At 41.4% G+C, this 18099-nt stretch overlaps 1 protein-coding gene across 1 annotated transcript in view; it reads right to left on the reverse strand.

The window, feature by feature from the left end:
- The window catches only part of ccdc85al (coiled-coil domain containing 85A, like), a 31402-nt gene extending 15281 nt beyond the window's left edge, over positions 1 to 16121 (reverse strand). The window contains exons 1-2 of the mRNA XM_074688734.1: positions 15413 to 16121; positions 13110 to 14178 (exon numbers count right to left, since the gene is read on the reverse strand). Coding sequence (XP_074544835.1) covers positions 13110 to 14178; positions 15413 to 15658 — 1315 coding nt within the window. The 5' untranslated portion in view covers positions 15659 to 16121. The remainder of the gene's footprint in view (positions 1 to 13109; positions 14179 to 15412) is intronic.
- Between the last annotated feature and the right edge of the window lie 1978 nt (positions 16122 to 18099).

The following is an 18099-nucleotide window of genomic DNA, read 5'->3' on the forward strand; positions in this document are numbered from 1 at the left end:
GTTGCCATTGAGGTGACCTAGCTAAGATGCTAAGTGAACCAAAAACATAAGCTGCCACCATAAAAGCTTCCTCCCTGTGCCTGCCGGGAGCCTGATTTCAGAGCATTACTTAAACACCTCACTATAGTTTTGTTTTTTATTATTTGTTTACACATTTTTGGGTTTTAGGATTTTTGTGTGGGTTTATAGATCTTTTCACGAACTGTGGATTAACACGAAAAATGACAGAACTGTAGCAAAAATCAAATGTAGACACACATAATTTTGGATGTATGTACGCATAAATGAATCATTTTACAAACTAACAAATAACTGTGCTACAATTATAGCTCAATACGAGAGCTCCAACATCTCCACTTTCAATACATCCTTGCTTGTTTGCTTGTAGCTTTATGAAAAATTTTCAATATAAGCTAGCTGGGTGCCTTCAAAATCTTGTGTCAAAGATATACGAGTGTAATCAATTACACTTTGAGCAAGATGTGGAACTGTGCGTACTAAGAAGCAGGTTGAGTCATTTACAGCAGCATTAGTAGATGACCATTGTGCATTTTTAATATTCTCACTTCCCTTATTGCAACTGCTATATGAAAAACTGTGTCAGTTTCAGACTTAATTTCCCATTAATGCCTTTATAATGTTTTTAATTTATGTTTTATGTTAATAGAATGTATCTCTCGCCACTGAAATCCATCCTAGAGTTGCTGTAACTGCATTTTAATCACCAAGCTCACATTTATTGTCACATTAGATTATGCATGGTATATAAAATGCATGACAAAGAGAACAAAGCTGTCATTTTAAGTGCTTTAATTAATGTCTGCTAAGTGTCTCCTGACTGCTGAGTAAGAGCTGTAATGAAGTGAGTGATGGCAGCAGGAAGGAACGGAAAATAACTTGAAGCCGTGGTTTCTGCAGTTTGGCTTGCTGTGAGGCTGAGGGGGACTGTGGAGAGACGAGAGCACGAAATTCAGTGAAGTAGAGCTGGATAATTGGTGCCCTGTAGGCTGATCAGGCCTACGAGTGCTGTGTGTGCGTGTGTGTGTGGTTTTGTATGTTTGGGTGTGAGTGTGTCTGTGTGTTGTTTTTCTGCCTTGGTGTTTTCAGGGACACAGGCGGACACATATATCAAAACAAAGAGCATGCAATCGAGTGCAAAACAATGCATGAAGTTTCTACGTCTCATTTGCAAAATTAGCTAAAACTTATGAAGTCATTCAGAGAGCATGATGGGATGGTTTGCAAATTTGAAATCTTCTCTGAAATCAAGCTTTTCTGAGACACAAAGAGAGGAGACAAGTCATTCATGCTGCTCTCCATCCCTCTACGCTCTTGTCCATGTTGCGGTGGCATGCATTCTTCTGTGACTCTCTGAGGCAAATTAAATATTTAGAAAGACATTTGCAAGATAAACTGCTGTTGTCCTATTTTAACATGCCATCGCTCATTAATCCTCAATGCTGTTTAATTATAAAACAGGGCATGAGTACAGTTTGTATAATCATGCTGTATGAGTTTATACGTGTGTGGGCCCTGATAGTTTGGGCTGAGAGCTTTGTTATTTCACAAGTATTAAAGAGGACAAAAATAATATTTTTAACCACAAATGTTGCTGTTTAACACTAACTACCTGCTTTGATGACTTCTTCCTTTTTGCCTCTCACAAGACTTTGGACCTTGATGACCCATGTCCATGGGGGCAACCTTATCTATACACTCAGCTATGTCTTTACTAATGACAACAACAAATCTTCTGTAGCCGTGTCATGAGACAGAGCCCTTTCGTTTTAAGGGAAGCACAAGACTCTAAGAGAAATATTCAGGCAGTCTGCTCCATAATAATGCATTAGACTAAAGTTTGGGGTTTGTGTCACATTATATCACCTACAGCTTTAAGGAAGAGTTGTTATTAACAGTGATTTAAGGCGCCTCCAGGGTTCTATCTAAGTGTGAGCGAACTCTACATTTCTCTGCTCATGACGTACTGTGACTTCCACGCAGCCCCTGTCTTACTAAGAATGTGAGAATACGTTTTCAGAGCCCCGTTAATAAAAACAGACTATGTCACAAGATTAAAATAAGAAGAATTAAGGACACATCAATAAATAGTTGTACTTTTGAGTTATGTGAGAAGAACCCACACACCAACAGCCCACATTTCAAGTAACAATTATAGAAGCAACATATCGGCTCAGAAAATGACCGTCTACAGCAGCTGAAGCATTTTTCCTCACGTCTCACTTGAAGCTAATTGTCTCACAAAGCGAGATGAAAGAGGTGCTTAAATTTTGTTTTTGCCGTATGAGTTGTGGGAAGAGCCTTTCAGTGTGAAGCAGCAGGAGGGGCAAAGACGTGACACTGATTTTAATATCTCTGAGAGAAAATCTCACAGACCAAAAGACATCTTTGAAAGAGAACTAGTGATAGAGAGACAGATACATGGATGTAATGACTGTGGTGCCAATCATTTTGCACTGGTAGGATCAGCCCATCAGCCCGAGTGTTGTTGTCACTCTTCTCAGGAATAAGATTAATCTATAAGCACATAATGCACAATATGGCAGTGGATGAATTTCTGCTGTAGGAAATGGATACTGTATCCTTGCTGGTGTGTAAGAGAGGGATAATAATGCTGTCAGCAGAGGCAGCTCTGACATGTTGTGTTTCTGATAAGTTTGCTCACTTTCCATCCCTGTTTTAACAGATGGTGGGCTGTTAAGCCTTCACAGTGATGACAGCAGCAAAGAAACTCCAAAGTGCTGCCAAACACGACAGACCGTGAACACAGGCCAGCATTAGAGCAAGAAAATGTTTCTAAAACAGAAGTATAGATACTTAATTTAACAGATTAAGACTGATTTCATGAAAGGAGTTTCAGTTTAGCAGTCAGGGGTTTAAAGCGTTTCCTTAGTTTAGTATGACCATCAGTGTCTCGTTGCTCCAACACAGAATATAAAAATATTTCTTACTTTATCTCTCTTTAACAGTAACAGCTTCTTATTGTTCAGACTTGAGCCCTTTTCACACAAAGGATCCACAGCTGTGCCATAACTAAGCACCAACATTAGCCCCTACAACTAAACAACTGTGTCACATTGCGTGCGTGAGCTCTGGACCACACACACATACATGCACACACTCACATTGGTTTATCTCTGTTCAGCCTCTGTTATTAACTCCACTGCCTGGCCAAGTACAGGCACAAATTTTCCTCACCATCCAGTCTCTGTAAAAAGGATGAGCTCCAAGCCAGTGTTTGTGAAGCAGAGGTTTGAAGTCTGATGATAGCTTTCGCCATATTGGATATACTGATTCAACCTTACTTTACTTCTTGTTGAACCAGCAAAACATGAATGGGGGCGATGAAGTGGCTAATAGTTTTCTGGCCAACAGCTAACATTTCCCTGCTTGTTGGTTAAATCAGCTGTGCCTGTAACTGTGCAAAACCCAAACAGAGGCGTGAGCTATTCAGACCACACCTTTTTCTGTAAACAGCTTTATATCAGCTGTAAATAAGAGCATCTGAATCCAGGTGTTAATAGGATATCCACGGCTTTTAGAGACATCCTAAAGTGGACACTTGAGAATCTGTAGTTTTATGTCATGTTCACAGTAAGTTAAGACACATGCTATTGTCAGGGGCAAAAAATCAAGCAGATCAATTGTGCAAATAAAGTAAATCATATGTGCAAATGGCACAAAAAGACAGTGCATTTAATACTCAATTGTGAGAGTTGAAAAATGTACTGTAAAAAGAACTGATAAAGCACTCAGTGAGCGCAGACCTCCACCAAGTATATTGTAATTGTCACCAACACTTTAGTCCTACTTTAATGTTATACTCCCCTTCAGCAGACTGTCTGCTACAATTTGGTGTTAGTTGCAGGTTTGTACGATAAAATTGTTACCTGACAGTGTTGAAAATGTTAATGACCCAGTACACGTTTCATATTCCAGATCTTAGTATCCAGAATATTGCCAGGATCTGGATCGTACTTTTACATCTGTCAGAAATGACTGTGACCTTGTCTTGTATTTTTTTTGCAAAGCAATCCGACCATTTATCATGGAGTTATATACACATATGGTGAAAACAGCCCTATCTCACAAAGATAAAGAATCCTTTAAAAAAAGTCCTGGGTGTCCTGGGTGATCCAGATCACCTCCAAAATTTAACCACTTCTTCCTCATCCCATTTTAAACATTTCCTGAAAATTTCATTAAAATCTGTTTGTTACTGTTTGAGTTATGTTGTTCCCAGACAAACAAACGAACAAACTCTCCGAAAAACATGACCTCCTTGGCAGAGGAAATAAATTGTTGCCTGAATAACCAATCTGAGACAAATCAAATGAACTACCAACTTATTTGTTTGTTTGTTTTTCTATGGGAACAGGAAAAAAAAAAAAGCTCACTTTAAGAAAAGTAAGTGAGGAGTTTGAGTTCCCTGGTAAGTTTTGAAAACATTTGTCCATCGCTTGAATCCAGCTTTCAGCAAGTTAGCCCTGCATTGATCAGCGCAACCAGCTTCACCACTCAATGTATCGAGGCTCAGCCATGTTGGATGATAACCACTCACTTCTTGCAAAATTTACATCTCAGGACACTTATAAATAAGGAACAAAGTTATTTGCACATTGATCTTGTTTGCTGTGAACACATATGTACTTTCCTGTTGCTTCAGTTTTTTAGCATTGGAGGATGCTGCTTGACCGAAAAAAAAAAAAAAAGCCGACAGTGAATAACTAATGGTAGAGCCACAGATGTTCTTGCCAAAATAAAAAGGCTTAAATTAGACTTTTAAAGAAGAGTGGTGAGTCAATTCAACACAGCCCATTGGTTTATAAAATTACCTTTTGAAGCTCAAAGTTTGGCATTTTACTGCTCCCTTTTTACAGAGTGGCCATATTTGAGGGAGAGGGAAGGAACCATTCTCTGACAGACCAGTGATAGTTACACATCAATCACAGGTAGCCATGCAGTAGAAGATATCCAGCTCTATCAGCCCTCAATCAGTTTATAAACAGGTTAGTTTTTTAACACAACCTGACCTTTATTTCAGTCAGTAAAGCCACCCTGACTTATTTCTCCCTTCTAACTTAATAAGACCTTTAAAGGTGCCACTTTTGTAGGTGAAGAAAAGCTTGCACTCAGTCGATGTTAAACCGCACTCCACCTTCTAGCTTGGCCCCTCTCCTCCCCCATCCAATCACCTGACGCCCTCACATTGCCAGTCCCCAGTGTGACACACAGCTCCAGCCTGACAAAGAAGATATGAAACAAAGCTCAAATGGTTACTGGTGGTGACTTTGGGACCGACAGAAGTTCCCTCAGGCCCAGCGCTGCCCTCATACATGACAGCCACTAAAACTTCCAGTTAATTAACTAGCCTAGCGAGCTAATTTCAGCTCAGCTCACTGGGCCGTTTTCCATTTGCACAGCATAAGAGGACAAAGACTGTTCTCCATTCCACTGGATTTGCATGTCTGGTGAACATTTGTCACATACTTCTGGTGTTTGGGCTGGAACAACGCTGGCACAGGAGGAGCGTCCTTTGTGGCTCACATAGCTAGCTTGGAACTTCAGTTGGAGGGAAATATGTGCGTGGATCCTACAATGGCTAATGCCCAAAGTATTACAAAATACTGATTCACTTCTGTTTCAGTCTTCTTTACTGACGAATCCTGAGATGTGTGCACATTAGAGTGCCAAAATGGTGCACAACGCACAAACAAGCATTAATGTTCGTCTTGACAACATCACTCAAACATGATCATTCTCCTTTCTGTTCTCTAATTCATAATTTAGCTTGCTGAAAATACTTTTGTTCTCTTCTTGGAGACGTTTCACACTTCATTTCCTGATGTCATTACTGCTCATCTAGTTTTTGGCAGGAGGTGTGAGTATTAGACCAGATGAATATGGTGAATTCTTTTGGTGTCACTCCACAAAAGATGATAAATGGCTCTCTGGTCTAACCAGAGGAAGCTTTGGAGAGTTGAAGCTGACGGCAGCTTGATTGAAAATGACAATGTTATGCACCAGAGGTAGATAAACAAAATGCCTAATCAAGCACTCCTTGGTTAATGGCTGCTCTGATGGCCTGAAGGTGAGGGTGTTTGGGATAATTGGTCTCAGGTGTAATCACAAATTCAAATGCCATGATAGCTTTTCAAAGTAACACTTCCCCCTTTGCAGGAGTGTGATAAAGACATCCACCTTGAGAGTCATGTCTCTAATGTCCTCTTATCTGACTCTAAATGGAGCTTTTTACCTTTCCCCCTTCTCTTCTCTTTTAAATGGTGCAACACATTGAGGGGGCTCCACCTGCTCAGCTTTCAGTAAGAAAATAACAATACTGGTGGAAAACTGTTTCTAAAAAAAAAGAAGAAGAAAGATCATATTTTGTGACAGAAACGGAATTATGTGTCAAAAAGTTGCCTTTGTAGCCAGCTCAACATGAAGTGATGACAAAAGTAGTGATGCCCACAGTGCAGATGAAGCTAACTGTGAATAGCGCTAATCCATTTGAGTTAGAGCAGCCTAATGCTCCCCCAAATCCATCCACGCCAAGCAGCTGTGACAAACTTTTGAGTTTCTTCAGCCCTCAGTTTGTCAAGGGGACGCTCTCCATCCACGGACTTGGCAAACATGTCAGGACCAAGACCAAAGAGAGGAATCAGAGGAAGAGACGTGTTACACAGAGGAAGATGGAGACAAGGGGAAGAAAACAGCCAGAAAGTAATCCACTCTAACACTTCCTCATCCCCTGGATCCTCAGCTCAGCCTGGCAAACTGTACATCCTCCTCCGGAAAGAGGGCTCTATAATCAGAGTTTACTCTCTGTCCGACAGCTGGCTGTTCACTCTGACAGCCAATTAGGATGGAGGGAAAGGGGAAGACGGAGAGAAGAGCAAATGAAAGAGAGATGGCTGGGCTCTCTCATGACAGTGGAGAGCGAGAACATTATCTGAGGCCAAAGCTGCAGCGATGATTTCCTGTTTCACTAACAAGCAGAAGCACTTCAAAACAACAGCCAGAGGAGCTGAATTGTCTGAGCTGATGTCACGGTTAAAAAGATTCACAGAATCAATGAGACAGCGGGGCAATCTTTGCTAATTCCATGAGATATTTTATGCTGAAGAACGGAGAATCACGCTAAAACATATGTCAGCTCTAATCAAAGCAGAGTTTGACTTTTCCTGTATTTGTAATGTTTTCAATAAACTTCAGTTTGAGATTTAATTTCTGGTTAAGAAAAAAAAAGGTTGACTGATCAGAAACAATTGCCAAGCTACTCTAAAGTCAGTGTATTAAGGGGCTTGTGTTACCACTTCAGGGTCCTGATATAATGTAATTAAACATTTAACCATCTCCAAACCCTCAAAGCATGTGTCACAACTAAATTTGAATAATAAAGATCAACAATAAAAAGGAAGCTTTATATAACTGTTATGAAACAATGAAGGTTATTTAAAGGTCATCAAACCAGAAATCGTCATGAATGAAACAATAACTTTAACTCGACTAAATAACACAAGACAGTGCTTTGATAAATTTTAAAAGGTCTTTGAAATTGTGATGCTCTTGGCAAACACTTAAGAGGAAATGGATGTGCTGCATATCCTAACAGTTATAATAACTATACGAATAAATAAATAAATAAATTAACTGATTAAGTTTGTCAGTTGATTCACAGAACTTGCAGTTTTACAGGAGTTTTATTCATTATCTCCTCTGTTAATGATTTGACTGTTAATTGTTTAGTTTTCATTGCGGGGCTGTCTGGTCCTCAAAGTGTACACTACTACTTTCATCCAACAGTAAACAGGCTACGATGAAGGTTTTGCTGGTCCCAGTCTAGATCTCAACACTAACGCACCCACTCCCTTTGAAGCTCATTCCTGACAAGTCTGTTTGTCAAATCACCAAGTGCATTTGGATTCTCGTAGGTGATTCATAGCTTTATGACGTGACACACAGGATTCCCAGGGGGAAGCCCGCAAGCTTCAAAGGGACCAATGCAACATGGGGGAAAAAAAGGGAGATGTAAACAAGAATGATGAAAGGTGCAACCAATGTTGATGTTTCAAAAACAAAGATTTTCTTATTAGTATAAATCTCCCTGACAGCCTTAATCAGCCTAAATCTCCATATGAAGACACATATAGAGTGTAAGTGTCAAACTTACTGTGTTCAAGTATTTCTTTTGATTTTGTGGTTGAGCTTTCTCAGAAAAAAAAAAAACTGAGTACCAAGATATATTCATGTTTAAATATGGGAACGCATGACACCCTCTCTCTAAGCACCTAGGATTCAAGGAAATTAGAATAGAAAAGTTGAGATTCCTGATGCTCCTAAGGTGAGCTACATGCAGGTTGCATGAGAGGTTGCAAAGGGTCGTCATGCCTAGTTATTCTGTTTTGAGCTCTTTCAGCCTTGTGCACTCAATCAGTTTTCAGGTGACGTCAATGAAGTCCTTTAGGCCTCAGGGCTTAGGGTTTAGGAAGGAATTTGAGATTCAGCCAGTGATCTTTATTCCCAAGACACTGACTTTCCAAAACTAACACGTAAGCATTTTTTAAAATGTGTTCCCGATCTTATCCAATGTAACAGTGGGAGTTTCCCGGGAAGCTGAAGCGAGCAACGATGACAAAAATGTTAATGGTGAGCAGATGATCAGGCATGTAACTCTACACTTGTTGGAATCAGACCTGGATCCCTCAGTGTTCTGTCAGGAGGGTAGGTGTGCCTCCAACGTGGACTCCAGTTTTATTACCAAAAAACTTCACTGCCAAATCATGATTGGATTCAAAGGTGAATTTATCAGAACAATTTATTAATTGTTAGAAAAGTATCTCTTAATTGGAGGACACAATGTGTTGATGAATAATAAGAAAATACACTTTCTAAGACTAAACCAGGTGATCTTTTCTCAGGTTACTTTTCAGTTTGTATAAAAAGATTTAACATAGTCACACCTTACAAAAGGTTTTGGATGAATCTTGCCTTGATGCGCAAGATATTAAACAGACTTTAGAGTTAAATATCTTGGCTTTTAATTCAAATATCATTAAGAAGGAGAAGAAAGTGAAAGTGATAAGTAAGGTCAGGAAAGCACAACTGGACGTCAGTCTGGCTGCTGAGTCCATGAGTTTTAGATGTCTGAATCATTGTATTATATCTTGGTTGCAGCATCTCTAACAACCATAATACAACAATGATATAACATACCTGTGTCCTCAAATCATCCATAAATACCGATGACAAGGCTCCTTGTTAACTCAGCAATCTTAAAGTTCTTGGCTTAGAAACACCTGAAGAAATCTAATGAGAGAATCACTGCTGCATAAACGCAAGTGCCCATTTTCCATCTTTTCTTTTCAGAGAATCAATCTTTGCTAAACATAAATTAGACCCTGGATGGTAATATTTTAGTTTTTTTTTTTTTTAAATGGATGGTTTCATCATGTCTTTATGAATGATATGATGTCTGTTGTTGTATGGCGTTTCATGTATAACTGTTTTTTTCCATGTATATATTTCAGGAACTGCTCTCTCTGTTACTGTTTGACTCTGCTCTCTGTTAATATATTTCTTGTTCTGTTTTATACCGCCTCATGTGCCTTTATTGCTGATATTTCTACACATCCCTTAGAGAACATTTCACATAATATTGGAAAACAAGCGTAGAGGTGTGTAGCATAAAATTATATATAACAACCTGTCCCTGGATGAACAAATGTTTAATATCCAAACTGGGCTAATAACCACCAAAACCACAAGGGACCATGTAAGCTATCTGTTTTTATACCTCTATGATAAATCAAGTATGCAACTTCAAAAATGTCTTTGGTATTATCATTGTAAGCCTGCAACTCCTATTTTTAACTGTTAAAAAATGAATGGATTTTTGCAGCAATACATTAAGAGTTCAGTTCAGTGCAGCAAACAGTTAACTGTAGACCACATTTTACACTGTGTGTGTGTGTTGGGGCATTACATTCATTGGAACTGCAAGGACAGAGATTTTCTCACAAAACTTAATGCTTTTTTTCCTCATGAACCCTTTTCCTCCTCCTGATCATCTGAGCAGCTTAAGCTAATAAGCAGAACTTGTGATTGCTAAAGCAGAAAACATGATTAAGTCTCTCGTCTTTTTGAGAAAGACCCTCTGCAGAGCAGAGATCTGTTGGGCTTAGCGAACATTCACCCCTGCAGTCTGGGTCAGGAGACCACAGTGTGCAAGTATGATTATCTTGACTGAGAGTAAATCTTTCACATGGAAAGATGGACAAATTGATTTAGGTCACACATAAACAGGAGGTTTCTTTTTTTATTTTCACAGCTGCACCTTGGACAGGTTCTACGCAGGGTTTGTGGACCCATCACTTTATGTTTAATGTCATTCAGAGTCCTGCACAGTTAAAAAGCCATGTGCAGATGTTTTATCTCTAATTTATGTACTTAGTGCTCCAGAGTTGTTTCGAGGGCTTTTTTTTTGTTGCATAGCTCCAAAAATTTCAGGACCATTTGTGGTTGATATGGAACCAGAGGGGAATGCAAGTCTCTTCCTCTGGCTGAAATCTTTGATGTTTCACAAAGTTTAAGACCAGTCATTTTAGGGACATGTCTTTCTCCAAGTGTGAAAATGTGAGGTAAGCTACACTAAAAACGTCAGATGTAAATTTCATCAAAAGGCTGAATAGGCCGGTGTGTTGTTCTGCTTTCATTTTGGATTTTGTCAGGAGTTAAAACGGCCTGAGCTTCAGTGCTGTCCAGTGGCACGGTGACATGAGACTTTCATTTGTCTGAATAAAGACCTACACTGCTACAGTGACCCTGGATGGTACACTGTAGTACAACACACACACACACACACACACACACACACACACACACACACACACACACACACACACACACACACACACACACACACACACACACACACACACACAAACACACAGTACATAAAAAATGAAATAATACTGTGCAAAGGGCTTAGAGAATAATCCAAGCGAGTAGAGTGTACTACATCGTCACAGGAATTAAATTCCCTCTCTGTCCAAAAAAAGGACATGGCAGTGAGGATGGGTCAGTGGATGACAGACACGGACATGGCTAGAAAAGCTGACCTCTTTACTTCACACTTCACACTCGCTCCATTTTTGCATTCATCCATCAGCAAAATTCTTCCAATTTTCCTCAGTAGCTGCAGCACAACAAGCAAAACATTCAACCTCCAGCTAAGTGTTGATTGCATGTCTCCATCTAACTGCAAATATCATGTTGTGACAATTGACGTGAGTGTCCTTGTCAGGTCAGAGGAGGCGTGGCAGGGCCTGTGGGGACGGTTTTTATACTGTTAGAGATAAACAGCCTGTCTGACAACCGGTCATTACACACTAACGTGACTCCAAAGCAACAGGCTCGCTCCATATCTGCCACGAAAAGCCTTAATAACAAATCTGTGAACCTGGTTAAAGGCATACATTTCTCCCTGAGCTGCGTTCACAACAGTTATGCCACAGCTGGCAGCGCACCAGGCTTGAGGGCAAGTGAGTGCCTGGTGCACTCACAACATTTTCCAATTCAGGATTTGTAAGGCATTAATGCAGCATGGTCTTCTGCAGACATCATATGCGTCTCAGGTTACATCAAGATTGAAATCTTTCATTAAGCTACAGAGTGCAGGGCAGGAATAGAAACAGTCATGGTCCAAATCAAAGTTGTTTGTGATGCTGCAATAATCTGCTGCGATCTGGGGAAACTGCAAAATGACCATAGAGAGCATGTTTACGACCGGATCATCATGTTGCTGTAATGCTGTTTTGTAATCTTAAAGGGGCATTTCAGCAATTTAGGTCTGATTTAATAATATTGACAGTCAGGAAGGACGTTTCGATAAATAAAACAATCAAAACAGGAAAGATGACCTATGGGACCTCTAGTCTCTCACATAAAACCAAATGATGTTATTTTTGTGATGTCCATGAAACAATTGAGCATCAGAGGCTTCCTATCAAAACCCTTCTGCCTCCCAACCAAAGAGAGATAACCCTGATGACATCAGGATTACATCATCAAAGCCACAGATGACATTATACAACTGTTTCACTGACTAAGCATTAACCTGATCTCATGGGTTAAATGCTAATGCTAGCAAAGACAGCCCATTTTGTTATCAGTACCCTGTGTCTTGACTCTGTTTTCCATTTAAAAACAGAAGATTTCAGCCCAATGATGAGTCCAGCTCATCATTTCATAGCACAAATATCACTGCTGACATCATTACATGAGACGTCACAGGAATCCTTCCTCTGCTTTGTTTGGATTGTCTCTGTTGCTCTTGTTGTTTCAGCCTCAAAGTAAAGCAAATATTTCACCTTGAGGAATTTGTCCTTTATCTTCTGCCAGCTCTGTTCCACTCAGCACTTTTTTCCCAGGACTCCAGAAATCATTATCAACCACTGTGGGGTATTTAAACAGCAGCCAAGTTGCTACTTTGATATTCCTCCTTCTTTCTGACATCCTTTACTCCCACTGATCTCACCAGGATGGGCAAAATTGCAGCAAAGATATTTGGGCTATTTGTTGCCAAAGATGTGCCTGCGGGTGCCTATTTCTGTGCGCCAACAGTCGAAACACAGCGCTGAAATCTGATCACAGGTCATTTGAGATGAATCTGTTAAACTTAGATACAGGACATGTTAAATAAATATTTCTGAATCATTTATTTTCTCTCTCATCCACTGAGCCAACCCACATCCCCCAAGAGAAAAAAATCCAATAATGCTGTAAATTTTGCACCAGTCAAAAAGAAGAAGAGTATCCCTTTTTCCTCAATCAAATACAGCTATGTGCCTTTTCAATAATATCTCTGCAGTTCTGGCTCTTTTTGAATCCAAACAGATTTCTGGACTAAACTTTGTCCACATGACCTGAAGTTTTTTTGTGTTAACTTGCTGCACAGTGTCGTCCACCACATTTTAGGTTGCTTTTAATTTCACATTACACTTTGTGGTCTTCTGAATGATAACAAAACAAGGTGATCACATCACATGAACTTATTCAGAAACCAGCACCATGCACACACACACACCTACCATTCACACCATTGTAGATGCTCCGATGATGTGGCGACAGCTCGTCTCCAGCCGTCCTCCTCTGCCCCTCCCTCACAGGGCTGCCAAACTTCACATGGTCAGGGCTCATACTGTACTGGTGCCTCTGAATTTCAGGACTCCCCCCCTGGACCTTTTCAGAGGTCCCAAAATGTGCCATCCTGGCTTCTGGGCTCCCACAGCCAGTACCGCTAATGCTGCTCCTGTTGTGCCTCTGGTAGAACTCCACGCTGCCCCCCTGACCCAGGAAGTGCTGCCTCTGGCCCAGGAGGAGATCAGAGCTGTGGTGCTTGGGGTGCTGCTCTGGACTACGCCCGCCCATGTTCCTGCCGTATTTCTCCGGGCTGAGGCCCCGCATGACTCGGCTGTGGTCAGGCACAGATATGGAGCCACAACGGGGCCGGCAGATCTGGGGGAGCGTGTACGGGTACTCCAGACTTGTACTGCGGTGGCGCCCAGGAGGAAGCTCAGGACTGGACACATCTCTGTCACCTCCGCCTGCTAATCCACTGATGCTGCTACACCTTGGTTTGTGGACAAGCTCAGGGCTCCCTTTGTCCCCAGTGCTGCTGACCCCACCCACCCCTGGAGCAAGGTGAGGCTGTTTATGATGAGGGTGATCAGAGCTGTCAGCGCTCCCTGCACTGGAGGTGCTGCTCCCATCTCCTACGTCTCTCATCAGAAGCCCATGCCCGGGCACCAACAGCAGACTATTCTGACTGTCTATTGAGTTGCGACAACCACCCACCCCTACCCCGCCTCCACTACCTCCTCCTCCCCCTCCCCCACCTACCACTCCCTTCTGCTCATCCAGCAGCAGGCAAAGCTCCTTCAGTTCCATGTTTTCCTTGATTACCTCCTCCTGACGGACCTCCAGCTCCTTCAGTTTCTGCAGGTAGAGGGTCACTTCTTTGCGCATGATGCTGGCACTGTAACGGCCCAAACGCTGCCACTCCCTGGACACACGCTTCCCTTTCTGGCGGTCATCATCCAGGAAGCAGCACAAGTCCCGCAGCTCACGGTTGTCCTCTTGCAGCTTCTGATTGATGTCCTGAGAAGAAGAGAAGAGTGTAAATAACAGGATAAAAGACACTTAATTTCAGGAAGCATTATTAAACAAGAAAAAAAGCAGATCAGCCTGATTTTGATTTTATTTAAAGCAAATAGTTTGTCTTAAATTGATTTAACTCCAAGGTATATTTACATGTATTGCACTTTTTCATTTGGTTTTAATGCTTTTTGGATAATAGTCGTACGCTGTCAGCAATCATAATAAAATGAAATCCTAATCCTAGCTGTTTTTCCAAAGAAAGCATTGACTCACTGGGTACAATGCAAAGAGAGGCACATATTGTTAAATACTCAGTCCAGAGAGGCAGGAGCAGAAATAAGAATGAGTTAGGCCAATGAAAGAACACACCCTGAACATTTTACACCCAGCAAAGTTTAATTAAACATCCCTTCTTCACCTTCCCAAGAGCTTCTTTCGCTCCTTTCCTTTTCCCTCCCTTTCTCACCCCCAGCTCTTTCTTGTGTAATTAGGCAGCTTGGATGGGTAGAGAGGTGACAAGGACTCCCTCCAAGAGAGGCAAATGATCCCCATGTGCTCCATCTAAGGCCACCTAAGGCTGGGACTATGATTTAACTGTAAATATTGTCGACACTTTGCTGAATCTCTCTAAGTGGGCGTGCAGAAAATGAAGGCGGTTAAGGTTACTGAGAGGAGAACGCTGCCATACACAGTGGCGCTAAAGCAAATGCCACGTTGTTCTAAAAGCAGGTTGTGCTGTGCTCACTGTGGATTCGTGAGCTGGATTTTTTAGAGAATGTAAAGTTTGTCCCTCAGACAGAAATCTGGTGGCCAGATTCCAGCTGCTCTCAATAAACAGCAGAGCATTGGGATAAATTTTTAGCTTTATGGGTGACTCTACATGTGCTTGTTTTGTGTTTCAGAAGTTAAGTTCTGAGAATACACTGTCAGTAATATAAGTCACATGCAGCTCTCTCCTGCTTAAATAGATGTTGTTTCTTTACATCACTTAAATACAGTCTGGAAATGAAAGGACACAGCCTAAGTCTGTCTACAGAGCCTGATGTGAGCACATGGTCAGTATGCCATTCTGATACAGGCCTGCACAATGGCCTAAGGAACTTCAGTGATACCATCTATTCTTACAACATGTTCGCAGAGCACATCTTCACAGTACAACATCCCTCCTGCTATGCGCGTTCTCAGGTGCGCTCCAAACCTATGATCTCATCCTTCACCATGCGCGCCCCCTCACCTTCAGCCCCCTGATCTCATTCAAGTGCAGCTGGAGGCTGCGATTGACCTCCCGGATAAGATTCCCGTGGTCCAGAATCACGCTCATCTTGTCGGCCTCGGACCGCCTCAGCCGCCGCACCAGATCCTCCTTGGTCCACTTCAGCAGCTCCTCGTCAGTCAGACCAGAGATATCCTCCGCCGGACTTTCAGTCTTCGCTATCGACAGCTGGAGCTGGGGCTGGGGCGGCGGAGTCGCTTTCTCCATTGGCACAGCTCCTCCGGCACCGACAAACGGCAGAAAATAGTCAGAAGCTCGTTAACAACCTCAGCTCGCATCCGCTCCCCGGTTGGCTTGGGCAGGAAACGGTTACCGGTAGAAAGTCAGTCGCATACTTTGGCCTTTTTGGTTGCTCCAGACTCTCCCACTCTCTGCTCGAGCAACAGCTGACGGTGCCGGCTGAGTGCGTTACAGTAGAGAAGATGCTCCACTGTCTACCACTGCAACATCCTCACTGCCAGGGTGTAGCCTACTCCAAACTGACAACTTGCAGTGTCAGAGATCGGCTCAGTTTAGTATCCAAAACCGGTTTAGAGCGTGGTCAGAGTAGGAAAACCGTAGCACACACACACACCTGCCGCCTGTAGGTTCACACTGCGATAGAGACAGAGAGGAGAGAGTCCGCTGAGCACGGAGGAAACAGAAAGGCAGGAGGAGAGGGCGCAGCTCTCCTCTCTCTCCTCCTGCTTTGTGAAGCTCCCTCCGGGGGCCACGCTTCAGAGAAGAAATTTGTCAACAGCGCCACCCAGTGTCCAGACTGAGTCAAAACAAGCTATGTTAAAAATTGAGGCGTCCATAGCCTACTGGTATTGCTCCTCTCAACCTGATGCTTTTTTGAAAATGCGTTGAATATGGAGAAAAAAAAATACAAATACAGGCCCACTCCAACGAAATTCTGTGATGTATCTATAGTATCAGGTTTTGTTTGCTGATGCTTTTTTCTCATTATCAACACCATGTTTTTTTTGTTTGTTTGTTTGTTTTTTGCCAGTAGGGTCATCAAACACACTCCGTATAACAAACAACCCCATACAATTTGGCATGGTAACATTTTAACTTTTTTTATCTGAAGCTGTAAAGTCCACCACTGGGCTCCAGTATTACTGGAGTAGACACACAGTGTGGTTGCCAATTAAGATGCCTATTAGACAGAAGCAACAGAACTACAGAACCCAAGCGTACTGAGTTTGAGATTTACATTTTAAAGGTCACACTTAGGCTGGCTGGCAGGACTCACTAGTTTCTGCTAACTGCAGTGCACAATAGAAGCTCTCTATGCTATGCTACAAAATCCTGACAGATATGCAGCCATACATTTTATTAAACCTGTTTGAGAGTTTATGACAAATTTTTTTTGTTGTACTTTATCGTTGATGTCTGATGATTTAAATAACATCATCTGTGTTTTAAAAGCACAAATTTGATTCAAGCAAAAAACAGTTGTCTCCAAAGTAAGAGTACCGAAACAGAGGATTAAACGTTAAAGTCACTTTCCCAAGTAACTCATGATGCAATAACTCAGTGATAACTACTTTTCCATAAACAAACCAGTAATTAATAAGTTGCTTGTTTCACTTGTCAAACACCGGAAACCATGCAACCTGGAAACATGACTGACTAACTTGCTCCAAACAGAATTTACTGCATATTACATTCTAACTTGACAGTGAGTTTGCCTCTATCAGTTTTCTAATCATGCAGTAAAATTCTCCAAGTTCGATGACATTCAAACAGTTTCTAACACTGCTATAGCAGATCTTACAGTAGCTGCTAGCCAGAAAACAAACTAGCCTTTTCTTTACCTCTGCCTGCTTCCAGATTGATTAAAAGTTAGGTTGATTTTTCTAAAATACCCACCAACATCTTTGAGCATCTTGATATCACTTCAGAAGCCAAATGTTGATGTTACCAAAGCTGCAGAGATTTGTATGAAGTCTGGAGAGGACTGAAGGACTAGTTTATGCTGTGCCATACCACAACCCAACCAATACCAAAGTCAGAAAACTCATTACATGGACTGTGTTAAAACCCCATACTAACAACCAGATACTCAAACCATATACTGCATAGTTTTCTGCATTTGTTTTTGTTTGATAACCATATTTTCACGAGAAACTGAGCTTTGAATACAGTCTTAGGACAACCAGCTCTGTTAAAATTAGTTAATAAAAGGGTTGGGACTTCAATGTGTTAATTGTGGGGAAAATGTTGCATCATAAAAGTTAATGCATTTAACCACAGATTATTGTTACACTCCAAACAACATGCATACCAATCATAGCGTTGCACAAGGTGACGCCCCATAATGTGGAAATTACAAACAATGACTGTGTCCTAAACCTTTTTCATTTAGGCTTATGTAAGTCCACTCTTTGATCCAGTGATCTTACAAATCCATCAAAATTGAAAAATTTTGCATCTTATTTCAAATATTTATATGTGATCAAAATGTGATTAACTGCTATCAAAACCTCTTATTTTGATTAAGTTTTTTAATTGAGTCTCACCACTAGTCAATTAAGTTGCGGTTATGAGAAAACAAAAAGGAATTACCAGATGTGCTGGGAAAATTAAGAAACTAATGTGTATGGATCATATGCTGAGTTATACGAGGACAGTCTCTGTAATGTCATCCATCTTGTTCTGAA

The sequence above is a fragment of the Halichoeres trimaculatus genome, unplaced genomic scaffold, assembly GCF_033239565.1.
Source record: "Halichoeres trimaculatus isolate MK-OKI-2021-1 unplaced genomic scaffold, fHalTri1.1 fHalTri1_scaffold_2, whole genome shotgun sequence".
In the NCBI taxonomy this organism is placed as follows: Eukaryota; Metazoa; Chordata; class Actinopteri; order Labriformes; family Labridae; genus Halichoeres; species Halichoeres trimaculatus.